The 26097-nt window shown below is 43.0% G+C and overlaps 2 protein-coding genes across 2 annotated transcripts in view; both read right to left on the reverse strand.

Annotated features, from left to right (window-relative positions):
- Positions 1-17308: 17308 nt before the first annotated feature.
- On the reverse strand, positions 17309-19079 carry LOC121288381 (histone H2B-like). The gene is made up of 2 exons (XM_041206937.1): positions 19068-19079; positions 17309-17650 (listed from the first exon to the last, which is right to left on the reverse strand). Exons 1-2 carry the CDS (start codon positions 19077-19079, stop codon positions 17309-17311), a joined length of 354 nt encoding a protein of 117 aa, XP_041062871.1.
- Positions 19080-19639: 560 nt separating this feature from the next.
- tcp1 (t-complex 1) overlaps positions 19640-26097 on the reverse strand; it is a 49526-nt gene continuing 43068 nt past the window's right edge. The window contains exon 12 of the mRNA XM_041175486.1: positions 19640-20226. Within this exon, the coding sequence (XP_041031420.1) occupies positions 20010-20226 (217 nt within the window). The 3' untranslated portion in view covers positions 19640-20009. The remainder of the gene's footprint in view (positions 20227-26097) is intronic.

Below are 26097 nucleotides of genomic sequence, written 5' to 3' on the forward strand. Positions count from 1 at the left end.
GAGTGGAGATTGGAAACCTTTGTGTGAAAGACAGAGCTCAGTGTGACCGGTTGGCTTACGGCGTGACTAGCGTCTGGGGGGAGTTGATCCATAGCATCTGTTTGGGGTGGCATCTGTCACTTGGTTTCTGACCACAGGTCACCTATTGGTTTACATGGACTGTGTACTTACTGTGAACATTAGAGTATAAGACGGCTTTTGTAACTTGTGTTATCCTTACAAATCTGTATGTATCTGTAAATGTATAGTTGTAGGTGAAGGACTATTGTAATATAGTTCATCTTTTCTTGTTTAACAACTATTTTATACTTTTGTTAAAAGTTCATCAACTGACTCCTGTGACCTTGTTCAGTCACCACTCTCCATGTATCTAAATAAAGAATAAAAGTTAGGATCTATCAAGTCAGGTTCCACCCTAGGATCTGGCTTGTCCAGTAGTAACATCAGCAGGGATCATAACAATCTTCACACTGCTGGAGATTCCAGGATGTGAATCTTCACACTGCAGGTGGTGAGCTGCATAATATACTGCTGGGTGGCAATGGTATTTGCTGGGGTGGGCAGGGGTGTGGGTTTGGGGTTGGGGTTGGGGTGGGGATGTGATTAGATGGGGAGGAGAGGAATAAAGAGGTGGAGTGGGTGTGGAGGCCTAGAGGATGGTGGAGGAGGTTGGTGGTAGAGGAAAGAGAGAGATGCTACAGAGGTCATGAAATGGGGAAGGGCCATGGTGGATTGCAGGCAGGGGGTGGGTATGGGTGGGGTGTTCAGGTGTGAGCAGGCATGGGGTTGGTTTGCAGGTGTGAATGGGCATGAGGGGGAAGAGGAGAATGGGGTTCAGAGGGAGGGGTCCGTGGTGTCATCTGAGGAGTCCTGGGGGGGGTCATACTGAAGGAATTGTTGATGGGAAGGGGTGCTGAGGGTTAAAGGGAGCAATGGAAGCCAGTAGGGTCAGAGGCTGAAGGTCCTGCGATGATGGGTGAAGGATGCTGAGGATCGTTGAAGGGGACATGGAAGTAAAACTGGATTCTGAAGGTTGACAGGATAAGGGGTCTGTTGTCACAGGGGTGGGCTCCTCAGGAAGGTAAGGGACATGAATATGCATTACATGAGACAGAGGGTGATGTGAGAGGGTTGTAGGGTGACTGTGAAGAAGTTAAATGTCACACCAGGAGGGTCAATGGTTATGGGGAGGAGAGTTTGGTCATGGGGGGCGATTGGAAGATGTTGGACCTGAATACTCACAAGCACCATGGCCTCTTGCAACTATCGAGTGTCTCGATGTGGAGATCTTGAGATGCTGCATGGGAATTGGGCCAGTAGGAGTGGGTGGAGCAGCAGGTCAGCTCAGCTGGACAACAGAAGGGGAACCCCAGCATATAGTATACTGACAATGCTAAGGCATTTCAACAGATACGAGCCTGAAGGGCAAAGGCTCAATGTGCGCAGGAGGCTTCTTGCACAATGCATGCAAGGTGCCTTGCAAAGATCCTTGCCTCCTTGCACATGCATGATTCCAGGGGACATAGATCCAGCCTGGGATGTCCCTCTGAAGATGGCGGGAGGAGATGTGGATGGCACAAAGGTTTAACAACTACGAATCGCAATTAAACCACATCAGACCTCACTAAAGTGCAAGTGTAGTCTACTTATAAAAGTGTAAGAACATTAACAATTGTGATGCACCCATGCAAACACATGTGAAATCATAACTTCTTAATTTTGGGTTCCCTACCACTTCTCCTAGGTGCTCCCCTGACATCCACAGCAGGGGCAGAGGCAGACTGCTGACCATTTTGCCCTTGTCTGGGATGACCTTGGCGAGCTTTCTCTGGAGACCCAAGGTCCTTATTTTGGCTGACCTGTTGTGGGGCAGCTGCTCCGTCTGTGGTCAGAGAAGATTAAACTAGAGCGGTCACAGGCAAAGGGGATTTGGAAAGGCCAGACACCCTCAGAGAATCCTGAGCGGAGGTCCCAGGAGTGTCCACCAGCTGCTGTTCCTCCCTTTGGGTGCCCAAGGGCCGCTGTCTGACCTCTTGAGGAGAAGGGGCACCTGGAGGGAAGTCAAGGTACCCGGTCGCCCTCTCACATATCCACAGTGAGATCTTACCCATGGCTACAATGATGGAGTTCAGGTCTGCGCACATCTCCAACAGAAACTTGGCGTTCTGCTGGATGAGGTTCTCCATGGTGTCTGCCATACTTCCCATCAAGACCTCCAAATGCACACAGGTCGGATCCACTTCAGAGAGCAGGCAGATGGACTCCACCACCTCCCATGCCACACAGAGGGCCTCTGCCACCTCTGCCTGATGTTCCCCTGCCTCTCGCAAAATCTCCAGCATCTCGTGTTGGCTGATCCCAGTGCTTGCTATTCGACTTGAGCATTGCAGATGTCTCTTCCCGAGCAGTCCTCTGAATGCCAGTGAGCTTGGCTGACCCTGCCTCCTCCTGCTGCAGACACAAGTCAGTGCAGTGACCACCAGAGTGTGAGACTCTGCCTTAACTAGATCTGGTGCCCTTCGAGGTGTTTGTCTCTGGGCTGCTGGAAGTGCAAGTGACTGCTGTGACATCTCTACAGGTGCACTTTTTTCCTCCTCTCCATTGTCTTCAGTTCTCTTTGGGCTGGAGGAACTGCTGGAGGGGGCTTCTTCTGGCCTTCCCCTCTTCCTGCTGGGACCTGTAAGTGGGACAGGACAGAACAAGCGACTGCATGAGCTGCCTCCAACATGGAGGAACACATGACCCTTAGACTTCTATGTGACTACAGTATGCATGGATGGCGTTGCTGAAAAAAGAGACATGTTGAAGCTTTTCATCTTGCACTCATCAGAACGCTTCACAAGCATACCAACATAAGGGGAAAACAACAATTTATACAATATGAGAAGAGAGTGCTGATTGGTTGGCAAGTGGACTCTAATTGGCAGAGGCGTTGCCATGGAGAATGAACTCGTGGTAGTGACTGACAGTTAAGTGCCAAGCATTGTTAGAAATTTAAAACAGGCAGCTTGACCCTGATTGGTCAAGGCATTGCCAAGGAATGAGTCAGTGAACGGCTGACACTTATTTTGTTTAGCTGAAACAGGCACAATGTGTGTACATGTTCTTCCTGTTCTGCAAAGAACAGGGCCCTATGTATTAATATATACAGAACACGCAAATATACCACATTGCAATCCTGACTGACAATCTTAAATTGGTTGTCAGCTTAATTCTTCACACATTGAGGATTATTTAGCAAATGTCGTCTAATCGCGGAATCACATCTAATGTTGGCCACTGTTGGGAAAGTGACGTTTAATGATTTGTATAGTTATAATCATGCAATCAAAGTATATTAATGGATTAAACTTTAGTACCTTAGTATCATGTGACTGTTATTTTAAAAGCAGAGAGTATTACTTGGCAGACAGTGTTAATTGCAGGATGCTGCTACATCAGTGGGAGACGTGCAATCGTTCAAGTTTGAATGAGCAATAGCCTGTCACTTTGTTGATTATTGTTACTCATGAGTGTATTAACTGAATGTATAAGGATATTTTACTACCTCACCTTTTAAACACTGATTATTGCAATGCACATATTCTATATGCACTGTGTATAGATTTTTAAACGTTACCTACTGTGTAATCCCCTGTATTCAATATTGCTTTGCTTAAAATTATAAGTAACTTTGCTCTTAGAGGCATCCTGCTGGGTAATGTGTTTGGACACAAAATCGCAGACAGTCATTGATAAAGGACTGACTTAACCAACAACACAAGCAGACAGCCATTTGTCGTGACTGTTTTAATCAGCAGGCAAATCAAGATCTGATTAATTAAGAAGTCACACCAATTAAGCAAAATCCGAGACAATGAGCTCAGAGTATTGAGCAAGTGACCATGCACTGTTCATGCATGATCTAGCCAATCAGAATCTAACCATGCAACGCCTGGACCAATCAAAGTCCAGGGATACCACTGGTCAGGCTGTGGGTTGGAAAGGGTTAATAAACAGTAGCTTCCAGTGATCAGCATATGCCACAAATCTGGAACCTGCTCTCCTGCAGAAGACCACAAGGAAAGCAAGTCCAGGTGTTGACACGTGCCCTAAGCCAAACCATGAAGCAAGAACTGTAGTATGCCCATAAAGTCGCGGCCCTATTTTATTAAGTATTACTTTATAACTTAATTAAAGTTTTCTGTCTCCTGTTGCTTTATGGTTAAGGTCTCATATGAACAAGTAAAGTAATTTGTGAGTACAGACTTGCAGAATTAGAGTTTAAATTTAACAAAAAAAGTACAAATTAATGTGTTTTGAGTTTTGCAAGCACAGGCTGTTTGGATATAGTCTGTCTCTTGCCCATTGCAAACAGCATCTGGGACATACTGGTTGATACGATCCACCAGTCTTACATACTCAACATCACACTGGCACTGAAATTTATAAACCATATTACTCATTTGTGTGATGGGCAGAAAGTCTTTCTGGGTTGACATCAGTCAAGTACTGGGAATCAGTACAGGCATCAGCACTGAGAAAGTGGGGGCTGGACCGTTGAGATGGTTTACACCTGAACCGTGCTGGGACAAGTGTCCCTGCAAATTGCATAACTAGTGAAGTAGAGAGGGCTTTAATCTAAACAAGAGGGGTGAGGGATCAAGCTTGGGTAGAGGTAGCAATTCAAGGTGCAGAGTCAAGACAGGAGAGCAACATAGTCATATGAGAAATGAGGGTCAGAGAATGGCAAGAAGGGACAGTGAGGAAAAAGCTAAGAATTCATCAACAGTCAAGACTAGATGTTACAAAGGTAACAAAAACTGAAGGCTCTCTCTCTCAATGCATGTAGCATTCATAACAAAGTAAATGAACTGATGGGCCACGTTGAAGTAAATAAATATGATCTGATAGCAATTACGGAGACATGGCTGCAGGACGACAAAGATTGGGTCTTTAATATTAAAAGGTACATGACAATCAAGAGTAGGAAGTTAGGTTAAGTGGAGGGGTAGCATTGTTAATCAAAGAGAGCATTGGTGCGATAGTTAGAGATGACCTTGGTTCAGGAGATTAGGATGTAGAATCAGTTTGGGTGGAGATGAGGAATAGGGGGACAAAATCATTAGTAGGAGTGATCTACAGGCCCCCTAACAGTAACCACAATGCAGGACAAAGTAAGCAAGAGAAAATATTGTGTGCCTGTGATAAAGGGACGGCAATAATCATGGGTGATTTTAATTTACACATAAACTAGAAAAATCAGATTGGCAGTAGTAGCTTGGATGAGGAGTTCTTAGAATGTTTTCAAGATAGTTTCTTAGAGCAGCATGTTCTGGAACTAACCAGAGAACAGGTTATATTAGACTTGGTATTATGTAACGGGACAAGATTAATAAATGACCTCAGAGTAAAAGGCACCTCTAGGTAGCAGCCACCACAATATGATTGAATTTTACATCCAGTTTGAAAGGGAGAAGAGTAGGCTAAGGGCACTTAAATAAGGGCAACTATGTGGGGATGAAAGCTGAGCTAGCTGAAGTGAACTGGGAAACTAGCCTAAAGGATAGATCAATAGAGAAGCAGTGGCAAACATTTAAGGGGATATTTCAGAGTATTCAAAATAAGTACATTCCTATTATAAAGAAAAATTCTAAGGGATGGACTCACCACCCATGGTTAACTAAAGAAGTTAAGGAAAGCATCAAACTTATGGAAAAATCGTACAACTCTGCAAAACTCTGGCAGAATCAGACAGAGTCAGCATGGATTTATGAAAGGGAAATCATGCCTGACAAATCTATTGGAATTTTTCGAGGATGTAACCAGTAGAGTTGATGAGGGGGGATCAGCGGATGTGGTTTATTTGGACTTTCAGAAGGCTTTCGACCAAGTCCCACATAAGAGATTGGTGTGTAGAATTAAAACGCATGGGATTGGGGGTAGTGTACTGAGATGGATAGAAAACTGGTTGGCAGACAGGAAACAAAGAGTAGGAATAAACGGGTCTTTTTCCGAATGGCAGGCAGTGACTAGTGGGGTACCGCAGGGATTGGTGCTGGGACCTCAGTTATTCACAATATATATTAATGATTTAGATGAGGGAACTAAATATAATATCTCCAAATTTGCAGATGACACAAAGTTGGGTGGGAGGGTGAGCTGTGAGGAGGATGCAGAGATGCTTCAGTGTGATTTGGACAAGCTGAGTGAGTGGGCAAATGCATAGCAGATGCAGTATAATGTGGATAAATGTGAGGTTATCCATTTTGGTAGCAAAAACAGGAAGGCAGATTATTATCTGAATAAATTGAGAGAGGGGAATGTGCAACGAGATCAGGGTGTCCTTGTACACCAGTCGCTGAAGGTAAGCATGCAAGTGCAGCAGGCGGTAAAGAAGGCAAATGGTATTTTGGCCTTCATAGCCAGAGGATTCAAGCACAGGAACAGGGATGTCTTGCTGCAATTGCACAGGGCCTTGGTGAGACCCACCTGGAACATTGTGTGCAGTTTTGGTCTCCTTATCTGAGGAAGGATGTACTTGCTATATTGGGAGTACAGTGAAGGTTTACTCGACTGATTCCTGGGATGTCGGGACTGACATATGAGGAGAGATTGAGTTGATTAGGATTATATTCACTGGAGTTCAGAAGAATGAGGGAGGATCTCATAGAAACCTATAAAATTCTAACAGGACTAGACAGGCTAGATGCAGGAAGGATGTTCCCGATGGTGGGTGAGTCCAGAACCAGGGGATGAGTCTGAGGATATGGGGTAAACCATTTAGGACTGAGATGAGGGGAAATTTCTTCACCCGGAGAGTGGTGAGCCTGTGGAATTTGTTACCACAGAAAATAGTTGAGACCAAAACATTGTATGTTTTCAAGAAGGAGTTAGATATAGCTCTTGGGGCGAAAGGGATCAAAGGGTATGGGGAGAAAATGGGAATTGGATGATCAGCCATGATCATAATAAATGGCGGAGCAGGCTCGAAGGGCCGAATGGCCTACTCCTGCTCCTAGTTTCTATGTTTCTAAGATGAGTAGCAGGACAGGTGATTGGGCAGAATATAAAGAATGGCAGAGAATGACTAAAAAGTTAATCAGGAGAAAGAAATTAGAGTATGAGAGGAAGCTTGCTAGAAATGTAAGAATGGATAGCAAAATTTTCTATAGGTATTTAAAAAAAAGAGTAATTAAAGTGAGTGTTGGTCCCCTAGAGTGAGAATGGGAAGTTAATAGTAGATAATGAGGGAATGGCAGAAGAAATGAACAAATATTTTGCTCCTGTGTTCATGACAGAGGATAAAAAAAACATTCCAGTAATAGCTGCAAATGAGGAGGTGAAAGGGAGAAAGGAACTTAGTGAAATTTAAATCACTAGGGAAATGGTACTGAGCAAACTAATGGTGCTGCGGGCTGTCAAGTCTCCGAATCCCAATGGACTACATCCTATGGGCTTAAAAGAGGTAGCTAATGAGGTAGTCATGGTATTAATTTTCCAAAATTCGTTAGATTCTAGAAAGGTTCCTTCAGACTGGAAAGCAACAAATATAACCCCTCTATTCAAGAAGGGAGGGAGGCACACAACAGGAAACTACTGGTCAGTTAGCTTGATGTCTGTCGTGGGCAAGTTGTTAGAATCAATCATTAAGGAGGTTATAGCTGGGCACTTAGAAAAGCTCAAGGCAATCGGAAAGAGTCAGCATGATTTTGTGAAATGAAAATCATGTTTAACCAATTTATTGGAGTTTTTTTGAAGGAGTAACATGCGCAGTGAATTAAGGGAGTCTGTAGATGTACTGTACTTGGATTTCCAGAAAGCACATCAAAGATTATTATGGAAAATAAAAGCACATGGTGTAGGGGGTGACATATTAGCATGGATAGAAGATTGACTGGATGGCAGAAAGCAGAGAGTGTGTATAAATGGATCTTTTTCTGATTGGCAAGATGTGATGAGTGGAGTCCCAAGGGGTCGATGCTGGGGCCTCAACTTTTTACGATTTACATCAATGACTTAGATGAGGGGAGTGAAGGCATGGTAGCTAAATTTGCAGATGACACAAAGATAGGTAGGAAAATATGTTATGAAGAGGACATGAGGAGGTTGCAGATGGATTTGGATAGGCTGAATGAGTGGGCAAAGATCTGGCAAATGGAGTTTAATGTGGGAAAATGTGAAGTTGTTCACTTTGGCAGGAAGAACAAAAAAGCAGAGTATTACTTAAATGAAGAATGGCTGCATAATTCTGAGGTGCAGAGGGATCTAGGTGTTCTAGTACATGAGTCACAAGAAGTTAATATGCAGGTACAGCAAGTATTTAAGAAAGCTAATGAAATGCTATCCTTCATTACAAGAGGGATTGAACATAAAAGTAAGGATGTTATGCTTCAGTTATACTGGTGAAACGGTACTTCAAATACTGTGTGCAGTTTTGGTCTCCTTATTTAAGGAAGGATATAAATGCATTGGAGGCAGTTCAAAGGAGGTTTACTAGATTGATACCTGGAATGAGTGGGTTGTCTTATGAGGGGAGGTTGGACAGACTGAGCTTGTTTCCACTGGAGTTCAGAAGAGTGAGGGGTGATTTGATTGAAGTATACAAGATCCTGAACGGCTCTGACAAGGTGGACGTCAAAAGGATGTTTCCTCTTGTAGGTGAGTCTAGAATTAGAGGGCACTGTTTATTAGGGGTCGTCCTTTTAGGACAGCGATGAGAAGAAATTTTTCCTCTCAGAGGGTTGTGTGGCTTTGGAATTCTTTGCCCCAGAAGGCGGGCTCATTAAATATTTTTAAGGCAGAGGTAGATAGATTCTTGTTCGGCAAGGGAATCAAAGGTTATCGAGTTTAGATGGCAATGTGGAAATCGAAACACAAGAAGATCAGCCATGATATTATTGAATGGCAGAGCAGGCTCCAGGGGTCGAATGGTCTACTCCTGTTTCTACTTCTTATGTTCTTAATGCGCTCCATTGAACACTCCAATTTATTTTTGAGATGAAGCATTCTGACACACTCCCTATCCTTGACGTGCAAAAGAAACAATGATGACCGGAGAAAAAACTAAGAATGTGCAGGGATAGGGGGGCAACGCACAGAAATGGCGTTGGCCAGGTAAATTGCTCCTACAGAGAGCAGACACAAGCACATAGAGTTAAATGACCTCCACCTGTGCTGTTACAATTCTGTGATTTATTCACACTGTCAGCTGAGCCATCGAATGGATTGTTAATTTTGACATCAAATTATAACTGTTTCCTCAACCATACAAATTTTTAAAAACAGGCCTAAATAGCCTTTTCCAGAATGTATTGTATTAAGAAAGTGTTCTGAATACATTCTATGAACTCATCCTCAAGGGTACCTTTGTCAATTTGTTTCATCAAATCCACACGATGAATACAATCATCCACGATTATTGTAATACCTTTCTTGCAAGCCCCCATTATTTCTTGATGTATACTGCCTTACAGTGTAGCTACTGTTAGGGGGCCTATAAATTACTCCCGCCAGTGGCTTCTTTCCCTAGCTACTACTTATCTCCACCCAAACTGATTCTACATCTTGATTTTCTGAGTCAAGACAATTTCTCATTACTGCACTGATCTCATCCTTTATTAACAGACCAACTCCACCTCCTTTTTCCTTTTTTCCTATCCTTCTGAAACATCAAACACCCTTGAATATTCAGTTCCCAGCCTTGGTCACTTAGTAATTTAGTCTCTTTAATGGCTGTCATATCATACCCATTTATTTCTATCGTGCTATCAATTCAACTGTCTTATGAATAAAGAGCCTTTAATTTTGTCTTTTTATCATATCTCCCAACTTTGATCCTAGTTGTTGGTGCATTCATGTTTGTTCACTGTCCCTTCCTGTCACTGTCTGGTTATTCACTGCCCATCACTATTGCCTTGTCCTTTCTCATTAATTTTCTAAATCTCCCCTCACATGGTCTCAGCACAGTTCATGTAAAGGCCATCCCAATGGTACAGCTCCTTCTTTCAGTACTGGTGCCAGTGCCCCATAAATCAAAACCCATTTCTACTACACCAATTTTTAGCCCACACATTTGATTCTCTGATCTTATTTGCCCTTTGCCAATGTGCTTGTGTCTCAGGTAGTAATCCAGATATTATTACATTTGTGGCTCTGCTTTTTAACTTAGCCCTTAGCTGATCATACTCCCTTTGAAGAACCTTTCTTAGTTCTATGTCGTTGGTACCCACATGTACAACAAATGGATCCTTTCCCACCCACTTCATGTTCCTCTCCAGCCATGAGGAGGTGACCTTAGCCACGGCACTGGTCAGGCAACACTCAGGCAACAGTGAGACCTACACTCACGACTAGAGAACAGTATGTACATGCCCCTAACTATGCTGTCCCTTGCTGCTACTACATTCCTTTTTACTCCCCTCCCAATTTGAATGGCTCTCTGTACCACGATGCTGTGGTCAGTTCGCTCACCCCAATCACACAGACTTGCAAGAACCTTGTACCTTTTGGACCAGTGCACAGGCTGAGGCTCCTCCACTGCTATCTCCTGGGTCCCCATAGTCGCTGCACTCATAGTCACACCCTCCTGTCCCTAAATCTGATGTACCTAGCGTAAGACTGCCTCCTGGAATGAAGTGTCCCTATAACTTTCTTGCTCCAGAAGCAGTCCTGAAAGCTTATTGCAGTTGTGGCTGCTGTGGATCACATTGGTGTTCACCAGCTCCCTCATGCTGCAGTTTCATCACCTGTCCTGTCATTTTTATTTTGTTTAATTAATTAGGGTTTGAGTTTAGAAATATTACTCAATGATAATATATAGTTATATTAGGTAGTTAAAAAAGTTAAGCTATAAGTAAGAAAGTTAAGCCATGAATTTAATCAGTACTTATATCTCCCCAGTACCAGCTTAAATTACTGCCCCAGTTTAGAGAGAAAAAAACAAACCTCAAAACTCACTAATCAATCACCTACCTGCTTGCCTAGTTAATGCCTCCGGATTTCTGCTCTTAGGTCTTACAGTATCGCTGTCTCTCTTGGACCACTCCTTGTTATGTAAAAGACTAGACCAGCACCTCTTCTACTGCGCCAAAATCCCTCTCACCAAATACCCCAGCTCAGTACTCGATTGAAGCTGCACAGTCAAGCTGGTATTGGATAGGACACAGGGGCCATGATCATATGTGCCAATGAAGCTCTTAACACCATCACCACCACCACTACAAATGCTGGCAACCCCCTCAAACACATTTAGAAATGTCACTTTTGAGGTGCTGTAGGGCTACCTGTTCAACATGGGAAGCGTGAGATCATCCGCTTTGAATTTGATTTATCTTCTCTCAGTGGTGAGAGTTCAGGAATTGTAGAGGAGCAAAGGGATTTGGTGTCCAGGTACAAAAAGCAATCAAAAGAACTAATAAAAGAGTATTGGAAATAAAAACAGAACATGCTGGAAAAACTCTGGCTGCATCTGCCTCCATATTCAAAGGATCATCTTCCGCCAACTCTAGCACGATGCTACCACCAAACACATTTTCTTCTCACCTCCCCTGTCAGCATTCCATAGTGACCGTTTCTGTCCAGGACACCCTGATCCACACCCCTTAACGCCTCATTCCCTTACCACAGCAACTTCCCATCTGCCCCTTTACCTCTTTCCTCCTCACCGTCCAAGGCCCCAGACACTCCTTCTACTGCTCACAAAGTTGTCTCCTCTACATTGGGAAGTCCAAACACATACTGGATGACCAGTTTGCAGAACATCTTCGCTCAGTCTGAAAGCACGATCCCAACCTTCTGGTTGAATTCACCACCATGCTGTCATGCTCACATTTCTGTGCTTATCCTGCTACAATGTTCCAGTGAAGCTCAACGTAACCTTGAGGAACAGCACCTCACATTCTGATTAGGCACCCTGTGAACACTGTGTCCTCCATTTTGATTCTCACGCCCCACCCCCCAAGTTTATCTTGTTCTCATGGTTTTGCTTTCACAAAGCTCTGCTTTCTCTGCTATTAACACATTGTTATTTTGCTTTCAGTGGGTGCTGACTTGATTCTATTAACATCTACTCTAGACGAATGCTTTAGTCTTTTACCCTATCATTACCACTTCCTTTGTCTATTGTTCCATGACATCTTTGTCATTTATCCTCCCCCACCCTCTAACCTATCTGCAACCTTTTATTTTACTCCACATGCCCTTCCCACCGCCCCCCACCCCCCACCCCCTTCAATACCATAAAACCCATCTCATTTCTACCTCTTTCTAGTTCCAAAGAAGTCATATTGGATTTGAAATTGTAACTGTTTCTCTCTCCACAGATGCTGGCCAACTTTGAGTTTTCCCAGCATTTTCTGTTTTTATTTCAGATTTCCAGCATCTGCAGTATTTTGCTTTTATTTTAACAGACTATTGGCTTTATCTCAAGGGAATTAGAACACAAAGACACTTTGTGAAATTTGTTTGATGCTTCAGTTGTATAGAGCCTTGATGAGACCATCTGGGGCATCATGTTTTGGTCTGTGCAGCTCAGGAAGGATATAATTTCACAGAATCTTTACAATGCAGAAGGAGGCCATTCAGCCCATCATGTCTGCACTAGATCTTTGAAAGCATTCTGCCTAGTCCCACTCCCTTATTCCTGTAACCTTGCACATTCTCTCTTTTCTGGTAGCAATCCAATTCCCCTTTGAATACCTCAATCGAACCTGCCTCCACCACCCTTTCAGGAAGTTGTTCCAGACTACAACCACCCTCGGGGTGAAAATATTTTTCTTCATCACATTTACTCCTTTTGCCGATTATTTTGGATCTGTGCCCTCTAGTTTTTGATGCTCTCTTGAGTGAGAAGTTTCTCACCATTTACCTCAGGATCTTGAGCACCTCTTTCAAGTCTCCTCTCTTCCTTGGAGAAAAGAGGGCTGAGTCCCAACTTCTCCAAACTATCCTCATAGTTACAGCGGGAATCAAGTCTTGTGAATGTCTTCCATACTCTCTCCTTCACATCCTTCCTCAAATATGGCACCCAGAACTGGACACAGTACTCCAGATGGGGCCTGACTAGTGTCTTATACAAGTTCAACATGACCTCCTTACTCTTGTACTCAATGGCCCTATTAACAAAGCCTAAGATACAATATGCTTTGTTAACTGCTCCCTCAACATGCCCTGCCATCTTCAGTGACCTATGTACATATACACCAAGGTCCCTCTATTCCTGTACCTCTTTTATAGCCTCTCCCTTTACTTTATACTCTTCCCACATTCTTCCTGCATTCTGCATTGAACTTCATCTGCCGTTTGTCTGCCCAATCCACCAACATGTCTATGGCCTTTAGAAGTTCAAGACTAACCTCATCACAGTTGACATTTCCAATCCTTGTATCATCTTCAAATTTTGAAATCATGCCCTGCACACCACAGTCCGGGTCAATATATATCAGGAAGAGCAAGGGTCCCAACACTGACCCCTAGGGAACTCCACTACAACCCTTCATCCAACCTGAAAAACAACCATTTATCACTACTCTCTGTTTCCTGTCACTCAGCCAATTTCTTATCCAAGTGCCTATTTTCCCTTTTATTCCATGACCTAGAATTTTGCTCACAAGTCTGTTGTGAGGCACTGTTATCAAATGTCTTTTGAAAATTCACAGCGTTTCCCTTTTCAACCTTCTCTGTTACCTCCTCAAAAAACTCCAGTGAATTAAACATGATTTTCCCTTAATTAATCCATGCTGGCTTTCCTTAATTATCTTGCACTTCTCTAAGTGACCCAAATTATAGTTTCCAGAAGTTTCCCTGCCACTGAGTTCAAACAGACTGGTCTGTAGTTGCCTGCTTTATCCTTTCACCCCTTTTTGAGCAAGGGAACAAGAGAATTCGCAATTCTCCAGTCCTCTGATACCACCCATGTGCTTATGGAAGACTGCAAGATTATCGCCAGTGCCTCTTCAATTTCCACACTCACTTCCCTCAGTACCCTTGGATGCATCTCATCCAGTCCTGGTACCATAGCCTTTCTAACACCTCCTCCTTCTCAATTGTAAATTCCTCAAGTGTACCAGTTACCACATCTCTCACCTTGGCCTGGGTAGCATCTTGTTCCTTTGTAAAGACAAATGCAAAATACTCTTTCAATACCTCGCTATTTCTCTAGCCTCCACATGCAAGTCCCCTTTTCTGCCCCTAATCTTTTTTTTAGTACCCTTTTATTATTTACATGCTTATAGAAGACCTTGGGAATTCCCTTTTATGTTAGCTGCCAGTCTCTTTTCATGCTCTCTCCTTGCTTTTCTGATTAGTTTCTTCACATCCCCTCTGGTCCTCTATATTCAGCCTGATTCTCCATTGTACATTCTACCTGACATCCATTGTACATGCACTTCCCTTTTTTCTTCACCTCTACCTCTCTCGTCATCCAGGGCACCCTGGATTTATTTATTCAACCTTTCCCCTTAAAGGGAATGTACCTTGATATTGCCTGCAATACCTTTTCCTTGAAGGTGGCCCATTGTTTAGCCACCGCCTTTCCTGCCAACATTTGATTCCAGCTCACTTGACTCAAAGGCATTCTCAATCCATCAAAGTTGGCTTTCCCACAATTAATTATCCCTGCTCTGGATTGTGCTGTCCTTTCCATAACCAACCTAAATCTAATGATACAATGATCACTGTCCTTTAGAAGCTCTCCCACTGATATTTCATCCATTTGGGCCAACTTACCCCTAGAACCAGGTCCAGCGGTGCATGTCCTCTTGTTGGACTGGAAACATACTGCTGCAGAAAATTATCTTGAACACATTCCAGGAACTCTTGTCCCTTTGCACTATTCATATCCTATTCTATACTTGGAGAGTGACTGCCCTTGACATCAAAGCCGCATTTGACTGAGTGTGGCATCAAGGAGCCCTAGCAAAACTGGAGTCAATGGGAATCAGGGGGAACTCTCTGCTGCTTGGATTCATACCTTACACAAAGGAAAATGGCTGTGATTGTTGGAGGTCAGTCATCTCATCCAGGACATCATTGCAGGAGTTCCTCAGGGTAGTATCCTCGGCCCAGACATCTTCGGCTGCTTCATCAAGGACCTTCCTTCCATCATAAGGTCAGAAGTGGGGATGTTTGCTGATGATTGCACAATGTTCAGCACTGTTCGCAACTCCTCAGATACTGAAGCAGTCCATGTCCAAATGTAGCAAGACCTGGACAATATCCAGAATTGGGCTGACAAGTAACATTCATGCCACACAAGTGCCAGGCAATGACCATCTCCAACAAGAATCTAAACATCACCCCATGACATTTAATGGCATTGCCACAGCTGAATCCCCCACTAACAACATCCTGGGGGTGGTTACCATTGACCAGAAACTGAACTGGACTAGCCATATAAATACTGTGGCTATACAAGAGTAGGTCAGAAGCTAGGAATCATGCCACGAGGAACTCACCTCCTTACTCCCCAAAGCCTGTCCACAAGGCACAAGTCAGAAGTGTGATGGAATACTCTGCACTTGCAAGGACAAGTGCAGCTCCCACATTACTCAAGAAGCTTGACACCACCCAGGTCAAAGCAGCCTGCTTGATTGGCACCACATCCAAACATTCATTCCCTCCACCACCGATGCACAGTAACAACAGGGTGTACCATCTACAAGATGGACTGCAAGAATTCACAAGGCTCCTTAGACAGCACCTTCGAATCCCATGGCACTACTATCTAGAAGGACAAGGGCAGCAGATAGATGGGAACACCTGAAACTTCCCCTCCAAGTCACTCACCATCCTGTCTTGGAAATATACCGCTGTTCCTTTACTGTCGCTAGATCAAAATCCTGGAACTAACAGCACTGTGGGTGTACCTACATGACGTGGACTGCAGCGGTTCAGGAAGGCAGCTCACCACTACCTCTCAAGGACAGCTAGGTTTGGGCAATAAATGCTGGCCCAGCCAGCGAAGCCCACATCCCGTGAATGAATTTAAAAAAAATTGAAGTCCCCTATTATGATTGCTCTATAATTCTTGCACTTCTCTGTAATTTCTTTGCAAATTTGTTTCTCCAAATTCCATTCCACTAGTTGGTGTCTATATACACCAATGTTATTGCACCTTTTTCATTCCTTACCTCTAGCCAGAGAGATTCCATCATCTCTCTAGTACTGAAGTGCCATCATTAATCAACATTGCCACTTCCTACTCCCCATTATCTTCCTTTCCTGTCTCCCCTAAACACCTTATACCCAGGAATATTTAATGTCCAGTCCTGCAATTATTTGAGCCAGGTCTCTATTCTAGCAATAATATAATTCCATTTGTCAATTCCATCCGTGACTGCAGTTCACCAATCTCATTAAGCACAGTCCGTGCATTCACATACATGTACATTAGTCCCGATTTACGCTTTTTTACTTTACCCCTTGTTCTGACCCCATCTAATTACTATTGCTTACTCTAATTCTATCAAACTCTCCAAGCATTCTATCTACTTTGATACTACTCTTTGATATGAGTTATCAGTTAATAATTCTCGACTTCCCACTGCCAGTTTTCCTCTCCACTCCGAATTTTCCCTCAGGTTCCCATCCCCTTCCCAATTTACCTAAATTAATTGCTTCACTGCAACATCAAACTTTGTTAGCCTCATGCGATTGCTGCTGGGACACATGGGTTAAATTTTATCCAGTTAGCGATGCAGCCGTTTCATTCAATAGTCAATATGATGAGAGGCCTTTAACGTGGGGCTAACAGTTAGGATTTTGTAAAGCATTTCCAGATGCAGTAATATGGTTCTTATAAAGAACTTTTGACCTGTTGGGGATGCCACCAATTACATTTTAAAACCAAATGTCAATCTTTACTTTTTTAAAAAATTATTTTTATACTAAATCACAATTTTAAGAGATCAGTTCTTTTCTGTTATTATCTTCATTTTTAAGAGATTGGTTCCTGTTTCAAGAGATGATGGCGATGGCCCCTGGCTGTGACGCAATGCCTAGAGTTTAATGAACTGCTCCAGATGAGGTCTCATTTGGATTAAGGCAATATTCTATTATTTTTTGTGCCCAGTAGCTTTTAGTGGTTTCTGTATTGGGACCTCTAGACTCTACTCATCCAATTCCTAGCTTATCGTTTATTTTTATTTGGTTTTATTTTATGGAATGGGGGAATTGCTGGCTAGGCCAGCATTTATTGCCCTTGAGAAAGTGATGGTGAGCTGTCTTTTTGAACCATTGCAGTCCATGGCGATGTAGATACACCCACAGTGCTGTTAGAGGGGGAATTTCAGGGTTTTAACCCAGTGATATAATCTTCAGAATTGTCGACCTAAACAGAGTTGGTGTACTTGGTGACCGCTTTGGTGCCTTCGGAGACGGCGTGTTTGGCCAATTCCCCCGGCAGCATGAGGCGGACGGCGCTCTGGATCTCCCGGGCCGAGATGGTGCGGCGCTTGTTGTAGTGAATGAGGTGCGACGCCTCGGAGGTGATGCGCTCGAAAATGTCGATAACGAAGGAATTCATAACACTCATGGCCTTGAACGAGATCCTGGTGGAAAGGTGGACCTGGGTCAGCACCCTGTACACGTAAATGGAATAGCTCTGCTTGCGAGATTTTCTCCGCTTCTTAGGCGGCTTCTTGGTGACTTTAATCAGCGACTGTTTCGACGCCTTACGTCGCAGCCGCCAAGTCAGGCATTGCACTCAACTCGGACCAACACAAACCACATCTTTAACCCAGTGATGGTGAAGGAACGGCAATATATTTTCAAATCAAGATGGCGAGTGGCTTAGAGGGTAACTTCCAGGTGGTGGTGTTCCCATCTATCTGCTGCCCTTGTTCTGGGCAGTAACGGTTATGGGTTTGGAAGATACTAAGGGGTCTTGGTGAGCAGCTGCAGCACATCTTGTAGATGGTATACACCGCTGCCACTGTGCATCAGTGGTGGAGGGAGCAAATGTTTGTGGAAGGGGTGCCAATCAAACGGGCTGTGTCCTGGATGGTGTCAAGCTTCTTGAGTATTGTTGGAGCTGCACTCATCCAGGCAAGTGCAGGGCATTCCATCACACTCCTGACCTGTGCCTTGTAGACAGTGGACAGGCTTTGTGGAGTCAGGAGGTGAGTTACTCACTGCAGTATTTCTAACCTCTGGCCTGATCTTGTAGCCACAGTATTTATATAGCTAGTCCAGTTCAGGTTCTCGTCAATGGTGACACCCAGAATGTTGATAGGGGGTTACCATTGGCCAGAAACTGAACTGGACTAGCCAGGTAAATACTTATTTAGAAAATACCTTTCTTGGATCCACATTAAGGCAATATTCTATTATTTTTTGTGCCCAGTAGCTTTTAGTGGTTTCTGTATTGGGACCTCTAGACTCTACTCATCCAATTCCTAGCTTATCGTTTATTTTTATTTGGTTTTATTTTTATATCCATATCCCTCCTTTCAAGCCATTTATAAATGAGTGAAAAGCTGCAGTGTCAGTACAGATGTCTGGGGACACCAATTTACACATATCCTGCCAATTTGACCACATTCGTTGTTCCTCCTATCTCCTACCAATTTCCTATCCATGCCAATAGAATGCAAGCAATCCCATGGGTGCTCATTTTTGTATTTAACCTTCTTGTATATGGAACCTTGTCAATTCCTTATCTCCCATAATAGCTACTCCTCAAAAATTCAAACTGTCATTGGATAGGATTTGCCCATTACAAATCCATGTTGAATCTTATTTGTCCAAATGTTCAGTCACTCTGTACCACTTTGCCCACCCAACAGATTCAGTAATTGTCCCACAATTGATCTATAATTTCCTATTTTGTGTCTCCTTTCCTTCTCAAATAATAGAGACACATTGGCAGTTTTCTAATCCAAGAAGGATAATTCCTGAAGTGAGATTTTGGAAGATATGGCTAATACTTGAATAATTTCTTCACCTTTTTATATCCTGGGGTGGAAACCATTAAGTCCTGGAGACTTACTCTCTAATTTGTTATCCCATCACCATTTAAAAAAATACTTATGTTGAATCTAGTTAATTTCTCCATGATTTATTTTTAGTTTTCCTGGTGTGCCTGGTACTTCATCCCCCATCCTCTAGTATGAAGTTCAACACAAATTAGCTATTTAGAAAGTCTGCCTTTTCCTGATTCCAATTACCCCTGGATCAAGTTCTTAAAGAGAATCAGATGCAACGTACAATACAAGATTGACAGCAGGCCCTCTTCGTGAAGTTCATAATCATAGTAAGCTAGTCCTAAATATGCCAGCCTAATTTCTGATGCATATTGCTTAGGTATGCACAAGTAAAATTACTATATTGTCTTCTGCTAAATATTTTGAGCTGTCTCAACCTAAGTTATGGACATCAATTTATTCAGTACAAGTAACAGTAAGTTCAGAATAGCTTCTCTGACCAACACTCACTTTGTTTCAATTCATTTCAGTGGCTGGGGGCTCAAAGTCCACCCAAGATGAGTCAAAGCAAGAGGAGATCGAACTGCTATCAGATCTGCACTATCCATTTCAGCATATCTTTACTTATGAAATAGGTCAAAATGTTCCAGCGAACTTGGAGATACACCACAGGCAGCAATCAAGAATTCTACTGTTGCATATAGAACCAGACAAAGTGTGACTAAAAAAAGGGAAAATTAGTTTGACAGACTTTATTCAAAGCATGAATGTCAATCCTGCGCAAGAAAAAACAAGATAGTATATCCTGTAGTTTCCAACAGCTCCCCAAGAAAAACAGTGATGCTCTTACCCAACTTACTTATAAGGAACTCTAAATGAATGGGGTTGGTTTATGGGAACTTTGCACAGATCTAATTTTTTTAAACAATGAATGTAATCTGCAGATACTGGAAACATTTAAATATTCACTATTGCCACTAAAACAAATAATAAATGAAAGCAGATAATGTGACATTTTACTTTGTATTTTGTAATCTGTAACATCAGAAGACAAATTATAATCTGACAAACACTGTGGCTATAGATATAACTTTTAAAACTCATTCTTCAACCATCAAGCTCTCCACTTTGAACTGCATCATGGTAACTCTTTCCCTTGTCTTGTTTATCCTCTGGATAAAGTTTGATCAAATCATCAATGCGAAGGATGGTAATTGCGGCTTCTGTTGAAAATTTCAGACTCTTTGTTTTGACCATAGTTGGCTCAAATACACCAGCTTGCTTGTTGTCCCTTGGTTTTCCATTTATTAAATCAAGACCAATCCTGTACAAGAAAAATAAAGATTAAAGTTGTTTTGTTTGGTTCAAATAAGAAATTAAACCAGTCCAGGTAATCAGACAGAGCACCATGGTAAACATGCAGCCTATTTACATAGCCAACCTACAAGGCAAGTTAAGTTGAGAAACAAAAAGGATATGATCATGTTACTGGGGATATTCTTTAGGCCTCCATATAGAGACAGAGATGCAAGAGGAGCAAATCTGCAATGGCTCTCCTTAGGGGCAATTTACCTAGTGCCACTCCACACAGCCAGGCAGATTCTTTTTCAGATAACAATCCAATTCCCTCAAATGCCTCAATTGAACCATGCTCTCAGGCAGTGCATTCCACACCCTAACCACTCACTGCATGAAAATATTTTTATTTTTCTTCATATCGCTATTGCTTCTTTTGCAAATTATCTTAAATCTGTGCCCTCTTGTTCTCGATTCTTCAACCAATATAAACTGTTTTCCCCTATCCATTCTGTCAGCACCTCTCATGATTTTGAATGCCTCTCGAATTTCCTCTTAACTTTCTCTTCTCCAATGAAAACAGTCCCAACTTCTCCAATCTACATAACTGAAGTTCCTCATCCCTGGGATCATTCTTCTGAAATATTTCTACACTCTTTACAATTCCTTCACATCTTTCCTAAAGCCAGAACTGAAAGCAATACTCCAGTTGAGGCCAAGCCAGTATTCCATACAAGGTTAACACAACTTCATAGATAAAAACAAAAAACTGCGGGTGCTGAAAATCAAAAACAAAAACAGAAACCCAGCAGGTTTGGCAGCATCGGCTAAGAAGAAAAGAGTTGACGTTTCGAGTCCTCATCACCCTTCAACAAACTGAGTGAATATTAGAAGAGGGATGAAATATAAGCTGGCTTAAGGTGGGGGGTTGGTGTGGTTGTAGGGACAAGCAAGCAGTAATAGAAGCAGATAATCAAAAGATGTCACAGACAAAGGAACAAAGAAGTGTTGAAGGTGGTGATATTATCTAAAAGAATGTGCTAATTAAGAATGGATGGCAGGGCACTCAAGGTACAGCTCTAGTGGGGGTGGGGTGGAAAGACTAGCAGGGCATACAAAATTTAAAAATAATGGAAATAGGTGGGAAAAGAAAAATCTATATAAATTATTGGTAAAAACAAAAGGAAGGGGGAAGAAACGGAAAGGGGGTGGGGATGGCTTTACAGCCTTCCTGACTGAATATTGAATTCAACTTCAGATCTTGAACTCCCCCCTCCATCCCCACCCACTTTCAGTTTCTTTCCCCTTCCTTTTGTTTTTTCCAATAATTTATAGATTTTTCTTTTTCCACCTATTTCCATTATTTTTAAATCTTGTATGCCCTGCTAGTCTTTCCACCCCACCCCCACTAGAGCTGTACCTTGAGTGCCCTGCCATCCATTCTTAATTAGCACATTCATTTAGATAATATCACCACCTTCAACACTTTTGTTCCTTTGTCTGTGACATCTTTTGATTATCTGCTCCTATCACTGCTTGCTCTTGTCCCTACAACCACACCACACCCCCCACTTCACTCCCCGCCCCCCTCCCCCCCCCCCCAAACCAGCTTATATTTCACCCCTCTTCTAATATTCACTCAGTTCTGTTGAAGGGTCATGAGGACTCTCCGCCGATGCTGCCAAACCTGCTGAGTTTTTCCAGGTAATTCTGTTTTTGTTAACACAACTTCCTTGGTTTTATACACTATGCCATTAATAATAAAACCTAGGACTATGTGTGCTTTATCAATTGCTCTCTCAACCACTGCTGCCATCTTCAATGATTTATGCACACATATACTCAGGCCCTTCTGCTCCTGCACCTCCTTTAGAACTGTACCCTTTATATTATATCGTCTTTGTGTTCTCCCTACCAAAATGAGTTAAATTGTATCTGCTGCTGGTCTGAACATTCCACCAACCTGTCTATGTCATTTAAGTTCTATACTATCCTCCTCAGTTCACAATGCTTCAAAGTTTTGTATTATCCACAAGTTTTCAAATTGTACCCTGTACAATGAAACTGTACTAAGGTCTAAGTCATTAATTTATATCATGAAGAGCAAGGATCCCAACTCCAACTCCTGGGAACTCCACTAGAAAGCTTCCTCCAGTCCGAAAAACATCCATTAACCACTCTGATTCTCGTCACTCAGACAATTTCATACCCATGTTGCTACTGTCCCTTTTATTTCACAAGCTATAGCTTTTCCCACAAGTCTGTTATGCAGCACTTTATTAATGCCTTCTGGAAGCCCATATACACTACATTATCAGCATTATCCTCACATATCCTCTCTGTTGCTGCAAAAATCTCAATCTCCAATGTGCTGAACATTGTGCAATCTTCGGCGAACATCCCTACTTCTGACCTTATAATGAAAGGAAGGTCATGGATGAAGCAGCTGAAACTGGTGGGGCCGAGGACACCACCCTGAAGAACTCCTGCAGAGATGTCTTGGAGTCAAGATGACTGACCTCCAACAATCACAGCCATCTTCCTTTGTGCTAGGTATGACTCCAACCAGTGGAGAGTTTCCCCCAATTCCCACTGACTCCAGTTTTTCTAGGGCTCCTTGATGTCACACTCGGTCAAATGCAGCCTTGATGTCAAAGGCAAGTCACTCTCATCTCATGAGTTCAGCTCTTTTGTCCATGTTTAAACCAAGGCTGTAATGAGGTCAGGAGCTAAGTGACCCTGGCAGAATCCAAACTGGGCATCAGTGAGGTTATTGCTAAGCAAGTGCCACTTGATAGCACTGTTGATGACCCCTTCCATGACTTTACCGATGATGGAGAGCAGATTGATGGGTCAGTAATTGGGCGGGTTGGATTTGTTCTGCTTTTTGTGTATCGGACATACCCGGGAAATTTTCCACATAGCTGGGTAGATGCCAGTGTTGTAGCTGTACTGGAACAGCTTGGCTAGGGGCAAGTTCTGAAGCCAGAATATTGTCAGGGCCCGTAGCCTTTGTAGCACCCAGCGCCTTCAGCCATTTCTTGATATCACGTGGAGTGAACTGAATTGGCTGAAGACCGGCATCTGCAATGCTGGGGACCTCCAGAGGAGGCCGAAATGGATCATCCATTCAGCACTTCTGGCCGAAGACTGTGGCAAATGCATCCGCCTTATCTTTTGCATTGATGTGCTGGGCTCCTCCAACATTGAGGATGGGGATGTATATGGTGTTTCCTCCTCCAGCGAGTTAATTGTCCACCACCATTCACAACTGAATGTGGCAGGACTGCAGAGCTTAGATCTGATCCATTGGTTATGAAATTGCTTAGTTCTGTCTAACACTTCCCGCTTATGCTGCTTTGCATGCAAGTAGTCCTGTGTTTATAGCTTCACCAGATTGACAGCTCATTGTTAGGTATGCCTGGTGCTACTTCTGGCATGCCCTACTGCACTCTTCATTGAACCAGGGTTGATGGTAATGGTAGAGTGGAGGATTTGCCGGGCCATGAGGTTACAGATTGTATTCGAGTACAATTAAGCTGCTGCTGATGGTCCACAGCACCTCTGTTCGAAATCCATTTAGCACGGTGGCAGCGCCACACAGCACGGTAGAGGGTGTCTCAATGTGAAGGCGGGACCTCGTTTCCACAACGACTGTGCGGTGGTCACTCCTACCGATACTGTCATGGACAGATGTGTCTGTGGCAGGCAAATTGGTGAGGATGAGGACAAGTATGTTTTTCCCTCTTGTTGGTTCCCTCCACCATCTGCCGCACACCCTGTCTAGCAGCCATGTCATTTAGGACTCGGCGAGCTCAGTCAGTAGTGGTGCTACTGAGCCACTCTTGATGATGGACATTGACGTCCCCCCCCACCCAGAGTACGTTCTGTGCCCTTGACACGCTTAGTGCCTCCTCCAAGTGGTGTTCAACATGGAGGAGCACTGATTCATCAGCTGCGGGAGGGCGGAATGCGGTAATCAGCAGGTTTTCTGATGCCATAAGGAGGCCAGACCAGTTAAAGATGGACAGATTTCCTTCCCTAAAAGGACATAGTGAACCAGATGGGTTTTTGACATTGAATTCAAATTCCACCATCTGCCATGGTGGGGCTCGAACCGGGTCCCCAGAGCATTGCTCTGAGTCTCAGGATTACTAGTCCAGTGACAATAACACTATGCCATCTCCTCCCTCCGTATATTTGGATAATTAAAAAGTCTTCCATTAAAACTACTTTATAATTCTTGCATCTCTAGATAATTTTCTTGCAAATTTGTTCCTCTACATCTTTCCCACTGTTTGGTAGACTTAAGACCTATAGACTACACTGAGCAATGTAACTGCATCTTTTTTTTTCTTTAGCTCTAGCCAAATAGATTCTATCCTTGACCCCTTTGGGACATCTTGTCTCTCCATTATGCTATCCTTAATCAATATTGTCATCTGCCATCCCTCTCCCTTTCATTCCTTCCCTCTCTTTCCTGAGCACCTTGTATTTAAAGACGACCTGCCCTTCTTTGAATCAGGTCTCTGTTATAGCCACTACATATTTCCACCTGTCTATCTGCACCTATCTTAATTACCACACTTCCATGCATTCACATATATGTGCAGTACCATTAATTTAATAAAACTCTAACTTTATTACTTTCTTCAATACTGTGAACCCACTTAATGCCTTAGTTCATTTCTAGTTCATGTGGAACTATTCCTTTCTCTTGCACTGCCTAGTATTCTAACTTTATGTGCCATATTCCTCTTCTCTACTTCTATATGCTGGTGCCCACCCCACTGCAAATTTAATTTGAACCCTCCCCAACCACCTCTCCGCAAGGACATAAGTCCCATGCCTGTTGAGGTACAACACGACCCTTTTGCCCCAGACTGATCCCAATACACCAAGAATCTGAGGCCCTCCCTTCTGCACCATGCTTCAAGCCACCTCTTCCTAGTGGCCACTCACTCACTATCCTGAACTCTTAATGCCTGTGGAGTGGACTCCTCCTGCAACACAAAATTCAGGAAATTCTCACCCTCCCTGATGCTCTGCAGTGACTCCGATGTGCAGTGGCGATACTGCGGGACTTTATCCTAACCAATATTTAGGTAACTCATGTTAAAATAACAGTAAGTAGGGGGATGAATTATAAAACAGGAGAATTCTCTTGATCAACATGTTTTCAGCCCAACTAGAAAGGAAGCATTGCTGGATCTGGTGTTGGGATAAGGTGAGCCAAGCAGGCCAAGTGTCTGTGAGGAAATGCATGGGTAGAGTGATCATCAAATCGTAAGGTTTAGATTCAAAATACAGAAAAACAAGGAATAGTACAAAGTAGAAAATCTGGATTGCAGGGATGGAAGTGGCTGAAGACAAAAATGTCTGAAATTTTTTTGTGACAAAGTGATCATGTAACTTTTTTTATAACCTGTAGTGAAATGCAAATGCTCTAAGCCATTTCATATGGGTGAAATTATTAGACTTCAAGTGTGTAGAAATATTAGTTTTCCCTTTGTTTACCTTCTATTACCATCAAGTCTGTGGACCAATGCATTTATATCAAATCAGCAAAGTGACCCGAGTATTTCAGCGTTCAATGCAGTTAATGCAAGTAATACAGGATGAAGTCCATACTAACAACATAACATGATCTTGCTCGATTAAGTACATGCGACGCTAAGCAAAGGATTACTGTAGTGCTTCACAAAACAATCTTCTAATGTGACTCCATTTTAATCCGTCACCACCTTCTCAAGGGCAATTAGGGATCGGCAACAATGCTCACACCCCATGAACAAAAATATACATATAAAAAAGCCTCTTGAAAATGAGTCTGATCCCAGTCACCAGCAAAAACAGAGCAATGAAGCAGTATAGTAACATTAGTATACAATTAAAGTCA

This window comes from Carcharodon carcharias, chromosome 2 (genome assembly GCF_017639515.1).
Source record: "Carcharodon carcharias isolate sCarCar2 chromosome 2, sCarCar2.pri, whole genome shotgun sequence".
Taxonomy (NCBI): domain Eukaryota; kingdom Metazoa; phylum Chordata; class Chondrichthyes; order Lamniformes; family Lamnidae; genus Carcharodon; species Carcharodon carcharias.